We start from the raw sequence: 14,350 nt of genomic DNA on the forward strand, positions 1-14,350 counted from the left end.
TGGACTTTCACTACTCCACACCAGCCAGGAGGAGGCAGTGTTTAGGCTTGGGAATGACCCTGCCCTCTGGGTGTAGACGGTGCCTGTAGAGTGATGTTGGAGTTGCCTGTATGCCACTCACTGCAGCTGGGTATGGTGTGAGGATTGTAACACAGGGATCACTCCTTTATTATCCAACAACTGATGCAGCAAAGTTTCAAGTCCAGTTATCTGAGCTATGGGTAATATATGCTGCTTAATTTATGGTATTGTGCATTTATATGAACATTAATTTTCCTGAATAGAACAATGGATTAACTCGCACTATCCCAAGCAAGCCTTGTTTGCAGTGTTGGGCAGGATCCAGATGTTAAACTTTGTTTATAATAGACAGTGTTGCTGTGTGCATGGGGCTTATATGTATTGTGTCTGAGCCCCACACACTCTGCCCTCATGTTTTCCCATCCTGTGAACGGATTAATGGTGACCGGAGAGAGAGGGAATGTCACTGCTCCTTTGATGTACTCTCTGCATTTGCCTTTGACTTCCCAGAATAGGAGGTTTTACTGGCTGTGCTTCCCTGGGCTATGGTTGCCCTTTAGTTCCTCACCCTAGCTGACATTCTTCATAACAACAATCTTTTTGCATCTACACAGTGCCTTTAACATGGCAAAATGTCCCAAGGTATTTGACTCTCCCAAGGTGATCAGATAAAAATTGACACCAAGCCACATAAGGATCTATTGGCTCAGGCTGAGGCAACATTTGGACAGAGAGGATGGTTTCGAGAAGTGGAGTGAATTCCAGAACTTCAGGCCTTGGCAACTGAAGGTACAATGGCCAGTGCAGGGCTGAAGGAAGCGGAGGATAGACTAATAGACGTTTGCAGCACAGAAAGAGGCCATTCGGCCCATCGTGTCTACGCCGGCCAACAAAGATCTGACTGCACTGATCCCATTTTCCAGAGCTTGGCCCATAGCCCTGGAAGATGTCCCAAGAGGCCAGAATTGAAAGGATGCAGAGATCTGGAATAGTTGGGTGGGCTGTTGGAGGTTGCAGAGTTAGGAAGAGAGACACCATGGAAGGATTGAAAACGAGGATGAGAATCCTAAAATTGAGGTGTTGCTGCAATGGGAGCTGGCGGAGGTCGGTGAACACGGGGGCAATGGGTGAACGTGACTTGGTGCGAGTGATGAGAGGGACAGCAGATTGTTGGATAGGCCGCAGTTTCGGGAGAGTGCAAAGTGGGAGGCCGGCCATGAAAGCATCGGAAGAGCTGGGAACACACACCCGGCCGTGGTCTGAGCTGAGGCGGGGGTGGAGCAGGCTGACATTACAGAGGGTGGTGGTGACTGAGCAAATATGGAATGGAACATCAGCTTGGGATCTGATAGGATGCCAAGGATGTGAACCGCCTGGTCCAGCCCCAAGATATTGGTCGTGGAGAGAGACGGAGTAAGTGTTTAGGCAATAGAGTTTGTGCAGGGACAGAAGGCAATGGCTTCAGTCTTCCTGATGTTCAATGAGAGCAAATTGTGGCACAGTCAGAATTGGACAGAAAAAGAGGATGAGGGAGACGATATGAAACTGAAAATGATATCATCAAAATGGTTCCTGGTAAGATTATCACATTTACTGTTGGGTCAAGTTGGTTCGAAAGTTCCCCAGGGTCTTGAAGGGGGTGTAAGGTAACAGAGCAGAATCCTAACTCTTGCAGCTTCCTGAATTTTCTGTGCCCTGGCACTATGTTGGAGAGGCGTCGTGCAGTTCTCTCTGGGATTAAGGATTGTGGATTGCAGGTATCAGCTCAGTAGGTAACACTCATCTCTGAATCAGAAATTGTGGGTTCAAGTCCCACTCCAGCGATTGAACATAAAGTTCTAAGCTGACGCTCCAGTAGAGTACTGAGGGAGTGCCGCACTGTCGGAGGGTCAGTACTGAGGGAGTGCCGCACTGTCGGAGGGTCAGTACTGAGGGCGTGCCGCACTGTCGGAGGGTCAGTACTGAGGGAGTGCCGCACTGTCGGAGGGTCAGTACTGAGGGAGTGCCGCACTGTCGGAGGGTCAGTACTGAGGGAGTGCCGCACTGTCGGAGGGTCAGTACTGAGGGAGTGCCGCACTGTCGGAGGGTCAGTACTGAGGGAGTGCCGCACTGTCGATGGGTCAGTACTGAGGGAGTGCCGCACTGTCGAAGGGTCAGTACTGAGGGAGTGCCGCACTGTCGGAGGGTCAGTACTGAGGGAGTGCCGCACTGTCGGAGGGTCAGTGCTGAGGGTGTGCCGCACTGTTGGAGGGTCAGTGCTGAGGGTGTACTGCACTGTCGGAGGGTCAGTGCTGAGGGTGTGCTGCACTGTCAGAGGGTCAGTGCTGAGGGTGTGCTGCACTGTCAGAGGGTCAGTGCTGAGGATGTGCTGCACTGTCAGAGGGTCAGTGCTGAGGGTGTGCTGCACTGTCAGAGGGTCAGTACTGAGGGAGTGCTGCACTGTCAGAGGGTCAGTACTGAGGGAGTGCCGCACTGTCGAAGGGTCAGTACTGAGGGAGTGCCGCACTGTCGGAGGGTCAGTACTGAGGGAGTGCCGCACTGTCGGAGGGTCAGTACTGAGGGAGTGCCGCACTGTCGGTGGGTCAGTGCTGAGGGTGTGCTGCACTGTCAGAGGGTCAGTACTGAGGGAGTGCTGCACTGTCGGAGGGTCAGTACTGAGGGTGTGCCGCACTGTCAGAGGGTCAGTACTGAGGGAGTGCCGCACTGTCGGAGGGTCAGTACTGAGGGAGTGCCGCACTGTCGGAGGGTCAGTACTGTGGGAGTGCCGCACTGTCGGAGGGTCAGTACTAAGGGAGTGCCGCACTGTCGGAGGGTCAGTACTGAGGGAGCGCCGCACTGTCGGAGGGTCAGTACTGAGGGAGTGCCGCACTGTCGGAGGGTCAGTACTGAGGGAGTGCCGCACTGTCGGAGGGTCAGTACTGAGTGAGTGCTGCACTGTCGGAGGGTCAGTACTGAGGGAGTGCTGCACTGTCAGATGTGCCATCTTTTATGTGAGATGTTAAACTGAGTGCCCTCTGGGATGAATGTAAAAGATCCCAAGGTCACTATTTTGTAGAGAAGCAGTGAGTTCTCCCTGGACTGGACCAGTATTCATTCCTCAGTACATCGCTAATTATCTGACCATGGTCTCGTTGCTGTTTGTGGGAGTTGCTGTGTGCAAATTTGCTGCTGTGTTTCTTACGTTGAGTGTTCCGGGATGTCCTGAGCTGGTGAAAGGCGCTATAGAAATGCAAGTCTTTGTGTTTAACAGGGAGATCCTGGGATGGTCAGGAAGGTCGGTAAATCGAGCTTTCAATGACAGTGCTGTTCCCACAAGTCTGTTTGGTATGATGACACCACCCTCATTCACAAATTGCTGCTGTGTGGTAGGTTGGCAGTATAGTTGACAGCGGCAATGGGTGTCTGGATGAGGAGAGAAGAGGCATCTGCTGTTCCTGTGGGTTTCTGCTTATCACAAGGAGCTGTGACAGGCCACATATGGATGAGGGGAGCGCCTGGGCAGCCTCTTATAAAGCTGTACAGCCTTGTATTTGTGTGGTCACCATAGAGATCCCTTCCCTGTGAAAGGGATCTGTCTCTCCGAGCTTGAGTTGCAGGTCAGGGTGAGAACCTGATACCTTGTGCTAGACGTGCCCTGGTTCTGTTTGCAAATCCAATGCATAGACCAGGAGCATCTGCTGTAGATCATCGCAAGTGGTTATCTGTGTGTTACCCAGCCGGAGCCACATTGCACAGCCATCTTTACATATTATGCAGATAGACTCGCATCACAGTCAAATCTCCAAATTGCGCAGCCACACCAGACTGATCAGTCACCTTGTCTGTAACCCTGCCGGATAGGCTGAGGGCCCTGCTATCCCCCTGTTCCCTGCCTCACTTCCCACTCCCCCCCTCCTCCTGTTCCCTCCCCTCCCATTCCACCCCCCGACACCCCCTCCTGGCCCCTTCCTAACCCCCCAACCCCCTTCCCCCCTCCCGTCCCCCCCTCCCGTCCCCCCCGACCCCCTTCCCGGCCCCCCTCCCGTTCCCCCCGACCCCCTTCCCGTCCCCCCCGACCCCCTTCCCGTCCCCCCCCCGACCCCCTTCCCGTTCCCCCCGACCCCCTTCCCGTTCCCCCCGACCCCCTTCCCGTCCCCCCCGACCCCCTTCCCGTCCCCCCCGACCCCCTTCCCGTTCCCCCCGACCCCCTTCCCGTCCCCCCCGACCCCCTTCCCATTCCCCCCCGACCCCCTTCCCGTTCCCCCCGACCCCCTTCCCGTTCCCCCCGACCCCCTTCCCGTCCCCCCCGACCCCCTTCCCGTCCCCCCCGACCCCCTTCCCGTCCCCCCCGACCCCTTTCCCGTTCCCCCCGACCCCCTTCCCGTTCCCCCCGACCCCCTTCCCGTTCCCCCCGACACCCCTCCCATCCCCCCTGACACCCCCTTCCCGTACCCCCTGACCCCGCTCCCATCCCCCCTGACACCCCCTTCCCGTACCCCCTGACCCCGCTCCCATCCCCCCCTGACCCCCCCTCCCGTTCCCCCCGCCTCCCTGGCCTCAGTGCAAGTCTCTGAGGTTAACACCAGTGCTTCAGTCCCTGGAGGCTGCCTGTCTCTAATGAAACAGGCTGTAATGGTTATGGAATGAAATTTAAGGGCAGGAACATTAAGTGCAACGTGGACGGCCGGAGGAAAATAATCTGGGAAGATATTAGGCAAAATAACACGGTGGGGGTTAGTGTATATTTACCAAAATAAACCACCTCAGCATTTGTCACTATTAGCAACTCCAACAGCCAGATCACTACAATTATTCCAAAGGATAAACAAGGACACAGGTATATAGACAACAATGAGGAGGCACTGTTGGTGCTAGTCAAATGCAGATTCAGAGGGAGAGAGATGCAAAGAATGTTCAGTCCTGCTGTTTGTTCAATGATGCATTTAAATGTGCTTTTCACAGCAAAACCTAATATCTTACACTATTTGGATGGAACCAATTAAACTAAATTAGTAGACCAAGGGACAAATGAAAAAGCAGCCCCTTAAAGGGAAACTGCAAAAAGAGAGACAATCTCAAAAGAAACTTAGAAAACTCAAATTACAATGTAATTATCGGGGTCGATAAAGCACCCTGGTCCCCACGGCTCCCACCGGGCACAGAAGGTCTCCAAAGTGCCGACAGACACCATGTGCTCCCTCTCCAAGGACACCCGGCTGTGAACGAGGGGCAGACAGTCCGGCTGGACGACCCCCTCGATCGCCCGCTGCCCGGTCCTGTTAATGGCCAACTTGGTCGGGCCCGGGAGCAGGTTCACGAGGAGACCCTCCTCCCTCTCAGGAACCCGGTGCCCGAAGATCAGCAGTGCGGGACTGACATGCAAACAGAATTGAAGCAGCCTCCGACACCCTGTATAACGTTGTCCATGGACCCCGCAAGGCCGCAAAACACTCCTTGGAGGTATCTCATAGTTCGACAGTTGTCGCCCAGTTGATGTTCATCGATGTTGTCTGGGAATCAGCTACATACTCGGAGGCTGGAGTTTGACAGGGGCGGTAAGGAATGCAGAATCAAGGTGGCTGGATTGAGTCTCAATGGTGAAGGCTGTGTGGATCCTCTTGTGTCTAAGACAAGTTGGGGGTGTAGAGTCCACTCTACCTGACACTGGGCAGGACAAGCGAAAGTTCTTTCATCCCTTGAGCACAAAATTTCGATTTTTTTTTTTTGAGAAAGGGATTAACTTGAAGAAAGAAAGTTTTGAAAAAGCCTCCCTCCCTGAGTCACCTTTTCCAGACGGTATTGTGGGCCGACAGTCATCCCTAACCCTGACTCTGACCCTGACCCTGACCCTAACCCTGACCCTGACCCTGACCCTAACCCTAACCCTAACGTGACTTTCCTTCTCTTTCAGAACATCATAATCATATCAAGGTGTTTTTACCCAACAAACTAATGGACTGTTTACCCAAATGTGCGGCCCTGCCTAAGGAGAGACAGCGATGGAACACCAATGAGGCAAGTTTGAGGTCAAAATCCACGAGGCTCCAAAGCGTTTAACCCTCAGCCATGCCTTTGACACTTGCTGATTCTAAAGCTTTCCTGGGCAGCCTCCTATTGTTTGTCAGCTCAACCCAAAAACCTGCTCCCTGCGTTTCAGTTTGCACCAAGTCTCGTTCCTCTATCTGTCCTCATCTCCCAGTCTGGCAACGCCTTGATTTTAAAAGCCTCACCTCGTTTACAGATCCCTCCGTAGCCTTGCGCCTCCCTAGCTCTGTAATTTCCAGCCCCACAATGCTCCGAGACCTGTGTGACCATCGAATCACAGCCCCTCATCCACCCCCGATTTTAAGACAGCGGAAACCATTAACATTACGATCAACTTTAAAAATTGACATTCTCCCCAGGCAAAACAGCCGTTTAAAATAAACTCCAACTGTTGTTTTAGCATTTATTGAAGAGGTGGCCGAACCCCTCCTATTACTAACTCTTCAGTTAGACAGTTTAGTTCAGTTACAAGATGATTGCTGCTTGTTGCCATTGAGTTAGCAACACGTCCTTAGTCATACGGACTCGAAACATTAACTGTGTTCCTCTCCGCAGATGCTGTCAGGCCCGCTGAGTTTTTCCAGCTATTTTTGTTTTTGTTTCAGATTATTTTGCTTTCATCCTTACTTCTTACTACTGGGTTTTAAAATCTTTTTATCTGACCACGTTAATCTCAAAACCCGATGTGTACTGTCCGTCTCCTAACAGTTATTCCCATCCCAGCACAATCAAGGGGACTAAGCAAGCAGAATGCCCCAAAATATTCCATTCCATATCATTAGGCGTTTAAGAAACTCAAAACTGCCCGACTGTTATACGTAATAGTCCCCTGCCTGGAATTACAGCCCATCACTCGATTTAAAATAGCTAGAAATTCACGCAGGCTAAGATGAAACTTTGCTTTTCACAATTTAATGGTTCACCTCAGTTACATTCAGTGTTTTTTCAGTTATTTGGAAAGGTGCCTGAACAAACATTAGGAAGAACAATGCAAAACAAAAACACTACAGCATAGAACCATCGAACCATAGAACACGACAGCATAGAACACGACGGCGTAGAACAGGACGGCGTAGAACAGGACGGCGTAGAACAGGACGGCGTAGAACAGGACAGCGTAGAACACGACAGCATAGCACACGACAGCGTAGAACACGACAGCGTAGAACACGACAGCGTAGAACACGACAGCGTAGAACACGACAGCGTCGAACCATCGAACACGACAACATAGAACACGACGGCATAGAACACGACAGCAGAGAACACGACAGCAGAGAACACGACAGCAGAGAACACGACAGCGTAGAACACGACAGTGCAGGACACGACGGCGTAGAACACGACAGCGTAGAACCATAGAACACTACAGCGTAGAACACTACAGCGTAGAACACGACAGCGTAGAACCATAGAACACTACAGCGTAGAACACGACGGCGTAGAACACGACGGCGTAGACCACGACGGAGTAGACCACGACGGAGTAGACCACGACAGAGTAGACCACGACGGCGTAGAACACGACGGCGTAGAACACGACAGATAGAACCATAGAACACTACAGTAGAACAGGACGGCGTAGAACACGACAGAATAGAACACGACGGCGTAGAACACGAAGGCATAGAACACGACGGCATAGAACACGACAGCATAGAACACTACAGCGTAGAACACGACGGCGTAGAACACGACGGCGTAGAACACGACGGCGTAGAACACGACAGCATAGAACCATCGAACCATAGAACACGACGGCGTAGAACACGACGGCGTAGAACACGACGGCGTAGAACACGACGGCGTAGAACACGATGGCGTAGAACCATCGAACCATAGAACACGACAGCGTAGAACCATCGAACCATAGAACACGACGGCGTAGAACACGACGGCATAGAACACGACGGCATAGAACACGACGGCATAGAACCATCGAACCATAGAACACGACAGCATAGAACACGACAGCGTAGAACACGACGACATAGAACACGACGGCATAGAACACGACGGCATAGAACCATAGAACCATAGAACATGACGGCGTAGAACACGACAGCGTAGAACACGACAGCATAGAACCATTGAACCATAGAACACGACGGCGTAGAACCATCGAACCATAGAACACGACGGCATAGAACACGACAGCGTAGAACACGACAGCGTAGAACACGACAGCGTAGAACACGACAGCATAGAACCATCGAACCATAGAACACGACAGCGTAGAACACGACGGCGTAGAACACGACGGCGTAGAACACGACGGCGTAGAACACGACGGCGTAGAACACGACAGCGTAGAACACGACAGCATAGCACACGACAGCGTAGAACACGACAGCGTAGAACACGACAGCGTAGAACACGACAGCGTAGAACACGACAGCGTCGAACCATCGAACACGACAACATAGAACACGACAGCATAGAACACTACAGCGTAGAACACGACGGCGTAGAACACGACGGCGTAGAACACGACGGCGTAGAACACGACGGCGTAGAACACGACAGCATAGCACACGACAGCGTAGAACACGACAGCGTAGAACACGACAGCGTAGAACACGACAGCGTAGAACACGACAGCGTAGAACACGACAGCGTAGAACACGACAGCGTCGAACCATCGAACACGACAACATAGAACACGACGGCATAGAACACGACAGCAGAGAACACGACAGCAGAGAACACGACAGCAGAGAACACGACAGCGTAGAACACGACAGTGCAGGACACGAAGGCGTAGAACACGACAGCGTAGAACCATAGAACACTACAGCGTAGAACACTACAGCGTAGAACACGACAGCGTAGAACCATAGAACACTACAGCGTAGAACACGACGGCGTAGAACACGACGGCGTAGACCACGACGGAGTAGACCACGACGGAGTAGACCACGACGGAGTAGACCACGACGGAGTAGACCACGACGGCGTAGAACACGACGGCGTAGAACACGACAGATAGAACCATAGAACACTACAGTAGAACAGGACGGCGTAGAACACGACAGAATAGAACACGACGGCGTAGAACACGAAGGCATAGAACACGACGGCGTAGAACACGACAGCATAGAACACTACAGCGTAGAACACGACGGCGTAGAACACGACGGCGTAGAACACGACGGCGTAGAACACGACAGCATAGAACCATCGAACCATAGAACACGACGGCGTAGAACACGACGGCGTAGAACACGACGGCGTAGAACACGACGGCGTAGAACACGACGGCGTAGAACCATCGAACCATAGAACACGACAGCGTAGAACCATCGAACCATAGAACACGACGGCGTAGAACACGACGGCATAGAACACGACGGCATAGAACACGACGGCATAGAACCATCGAACCATAGAACACGACAGCATAGAACACGACAGCGTAGAACACGACGACATAGAACACGACGGCATAGAACACGACGGCATAGAACCATAGAACCATAGAACATGACGGCGTAGAACACGACAGCGTAGAACACGACAGCATAGAACCATTGAACCATAGAACACGACGGCGTAGAACCATCGAACCATAGAACACGACGGCATAGAACACGACAGCGTAGAACACGACAGCGTAGAACACGACAGCGTAGAACACGACAGCATAGAACCATCGAACCATAGAACACGACAGCGTAGAACACGACGGCGTAGAACACGACGGCGTAGAACACGACGGCGTAGAACACGACGGCGTAGAACACGACGGCGTAGAACACGACGGCATAGAACACGACAGCATAGAGCCATCGAACCATAGAACACGACAGCATAGAACCATAGAACACGACGGCGTAGAACACGACGGCGTAGAACACGACGGCGTAGAACACGACGGCGTAGAACACGACGGCGTAGAACACGACGGCATAGAACACGACAGCATAGAGCCATCGAACCATAGAACACGACAGCATAGAACCATAGAACACGACGGCGTAGAACACGACGGCGTAGAACACTACAGCGTAGAACAATACAGCGTAGACCACGACAGCATAGAACACGACAGCGTAGAACACGACAGATAGAACCATAGAACACGACGGCATAGAACACGACGGCATAGAACACTACAGCATAGAACACGACAGATAGAACCATAGAACACTACAGCATAGAACACTACAGCATAGAACACTACGGCATAGAACACGACGGCATAGAACACGACGGCGTAGAACACTACAGCGCAGGACACGACGGCGTAGAACACGACAGCGTAGAACCATAGAACACTACAGCGTAGAACACGACAGCGTAGAACCATAGAACACGACGGCATAGAACACGACGGCGTAGAACACGACAGCGTAGAACACGACGGCGTAGAACACGACAGCGTAGAACACGACAGTGCAGGACACGACGGCGTAGAACACGACAGCGTAGAACCATAGAACACTACAGCGTAGAACACGACAGCGTAGAACCATAGAACACTACAGCATAGAACACGACGGCGTAGAACACGACGGCGTAGAACCCGACCGCCTAGAACCCGACGGCATAAAACACTACAGCCTAGAACACGACTGCATGGAACCCGACGGCATAGAACCCGACGGCATGGAACCCGGCGGCATGGAACACTACGGCATAGACCACGACGGCATAGAACCCGACGGCATAGAACCCGACGGCATAGAACCCGACGGCATAGAACCCGACGGCATAGAACACGACGGCATAAAACACTACGGCATAGAACCCGACGGCATAGAACCCGGCGGCATAGAACACTACAGCATAGACCACGACGGCATCGAACACGACGGCATAGAACATGACTACATAGAACACGACAGACAGAACGTGACAGCATAGAACCATAGAACACTACAGCATAGAACACGACTGCATAGAACACGACGGCGTAGAACACGACGGCGTAGAACACGACAGCATAGAACACGACAGCATAGAAACATTGAACCATAGAACAGGATCGCGTAGAACAAGACAGCGTAGAACCCGACGGCATAGAACACGACAGCATAGAACACGACAGCATAGAACACGACGGCATAGAACACGACGGCATAGAACACGGCATAGAACACGACAGCGTAGAACCCGACAGCATAGAACACGACAGCATAGAACAAGACAGCGTAGAACCCGACGGCATAGAACACGACAGCATAGAACACGACGGCATAGAACACGGCATAGAACACGACAGCGTAGAACCCGACGGCATAGAACAAGACAGCGTAGAACCCGACGGCATAGAACACGACAGCATAGAACACGACAGATAGAACACTACAGCATAGAACACGACAGATAGAACACTACAGCATAGAACACTACGGCATAGAATCCGACGGCATAGAATCCGACGGCATAGAACACTACGGCTTAGAACACGACGACATAGAACACGACGGCCTAGAACACGACGGCATAGAACACTACGGCATAGAACCCGACGGCATAAAACACTACAGCCTAGAACCCGACGGCATAAAACACTACAGCCTAGAACACGACTGCATAGAACCCGACGGCATAGAACCCGGCGGCATAGAACACGACGGCATAGAACACTACAGCATAGAACACTACGGCATAAAACACTACAGCCTAGAACACGACTGCATAGAACCCGACGGCATAGAACCCGGCGGAATAGAACACGACGGCATAGAACACTACAGCGTAGAACACGACGGCATCGAACACGACGGCATAGAACACGACGGCATAGACCACGACGGCATCGAACACGACGGCATCGAACACGACGGCATAGACCACGACGGCGTAGAACACGACGGCGTAGAACACGAAGGTGTAGAACACTACAGCGTAGAACACGACGGCATAGAACACGACAGCGTAGAACACTACAGCATAGAACACGACGGCCTAGAACACGACGGCATAGAACACTACGGCATAGAACCCGACGGCATAAAACACTACAGCCTAGAACACGACTGCATAGAACCCGACGGCATAGAACCCGGCGGCATAGAACACGACGGCATAGAACACTACAGCGTAGAACACGACGGCATCGAACACGACGGCATAGAACACGACGGCGTAGAACACTACGGCATAGAACACTACGGCATAAAACACTACAGCCTAGAACACGACTGCATAGAACCCGACGGCATAGAACCCGGCGGCATAGAACACGACGGCATAGAACACTACAGCGTAGAACACGACGGCATCGAACACGACGGCATCGAACACGACGGCATCGAACACGACGGCATAGACCACGACGGCATCGAACACGACGGCGTAGAACACGACGGCGTAGAACACGACGGCGTAGACCACGACGGCGTAGAACACGACGGCATAGAACAAGACAGCATAGAACACGACAGCATAGAACACGACAGCATAGAACACGACAGATAGAACACGACAGATAGAACACGACAGATAGAACACGACAGATAGAACACGACAGATAGAACACTACAGCATAGAACACTACGGCATAAAACACTACAGCCTAGAACACGACGGCATAGAACCCGGCGGCATAGAACCCGGCGGCATAGAACCCGGCGGCATAGAACACGACGGCATAGAACACGACGGCATAGAACACTACAGCGTAGAACACGACGGCATCGAACACGACGGCATAGAACACGACGGCATCGAACACGACGGCATCGAACACGACGGCATAGAACACGACGGCGTAGAACACGACGGCGTAGACCACGACGGCGTAGAACACGACGGCATAGAACAAGACAGCGTAGAACCCGACGGCATAGAACACGACAGCATAGAACACGACAGCATAGAACACGACAGATAGAACACGACAGATAGAACACGACAGCATAGAACACGACAGATAGAACACTACAGCATAGAACACGACAGCATAGAACACGACAGATAGAACACGACAGATAGAACACTACAGCATAGAACACTACGGCATAAAACACTACAGCCTAGAACACGACTACATAGAACCCGACGGCGTAGAACCCGACGGCGTAGAACCCGGCGGCGTAGAACCCGGCGGCGTAGAACCCGGCGGCGTAGAACACGACGGCGTAGAACACGACGGCATAGAACACTACAGCATAGAATACGACAGCCTAGAACACGACAGTGTAGAACCCGACAGCGTAGAACCCGACAGCGTAGAACACTACGGCATAGAACACGACAGATCAAACCATAGAACCATAGAACGTGACAGCGTAGAACACGACAGCGTAGAACCATAGAACACGACAGCGTAGAACCATAGAACACGACAGCGTAGAACACGACAGCGTAGAACATGACGGTGTAGAACACGACGGCGTAGAACACGACGGCATAGAACACTACAGCATAGAACACTACAGCATAGAATACGACAGCCTAGAACACGACAGTGTAGAACCCGACAGCGTAGAACCCGACAGCGTAGAACACTACGGCATAGAACACGACAGATCAAACCATAGAACCATAGAACGTGACAGCGTAGAACACGACAGCGTAGAACCATAGAACACGACAGCGTAGAACCATAGAACACGACAGCGTAGAACACGACAGCGTAGAAAACGACTGCGTAGAACGTGACAGCGTAGAACGCGGCAGTGTATAACGCGACGGCGTAGAACGCGACGGCGTAGAAAGCGACGGCGTAGAAAGCGACGGCGTAGAACACGACAGCGTAGAACACGACAGTGTAGAACACGACAGTGTAGGACACTACAGCGCAGGACACGACGGCATAGAACACGACAGTGTAGAACACGACAGTGTAGAACACGACAGTGTAGAACACGACAGTGTAGGACACTACGGCGCAGGACACGACGGCGTAGGACACGACAGTGTAGAACACGACAGTGTAGAACACGACAGTGTAGAACACGACAGTGTAGGACACTACAGCGCAGGACACGACGGCATAGAACACGACAGTGTAGAACACGACAGTGTAGGACACTACAGCGCAGGACACGACGGCGTAGAACACGACAGTGTAGAACACGACAGTGTAGAACACTACAGCGCAGGACACGACGGCGTAGAACACGACAGCGGAGAACCATAGAACACTACAGCATAGAACCATAGAACACTACAGCGTAGAACACGACAGCGTAGAACCATAGAACACTACAGCGTAGAACACGACAGCGTAGAACCATAGAACACTACAGCGTAGAACACTACAGCATAGAACCATAGAACACAGCATAGAACACTACGGCATAGAACACAAAGTCATAGAACACGACAGAATAGAACACGACAGAATAGAACA

General features: G+C 52.2%; 1 protein-coding gene across 1 annotated transcript in view; it reads left to right on the plus strand.

Moving 5' to 3' along the window:
• Positions 1-5,915: 5,915 nt before the first annotated feature.
• Positions 5,916-14,350, plus strand: part of LOC144676212 (calmodulin-binding transcription activator 1-like) — a 47,201-nt gene continuing 38,766 nt past the window's right edge. Inside the window, exon 1 of the mRNA XM_078536699.1 lies at positions 5,916-6,015. Within this exon, the coding sequence (XP_078392825.1) occupies positions 5,953-6,015 (63 nt within the window). The 5' untranslated portion in view covers positions 5,916-5,952. The remainder of the gene's footprint in view (positions 6,016-14,350) is intronic.

Source organism: Cetorhinus maximus, unplaced genomic scaffold (assembly GCF_964194155.1).
Source record: "Cetorhinus maximus unplaced genomic scaffold, sCetMax3.hap1.1 HAP1_SCAFFOLD_1431, whole genome shotgun sequence".
NCBI lineage: Eukaryota > Metazoa > Chordata > Chondrichthyes > Lamniformes > Cetorhinidae > Cetorhinus > Cetorhinus maximus.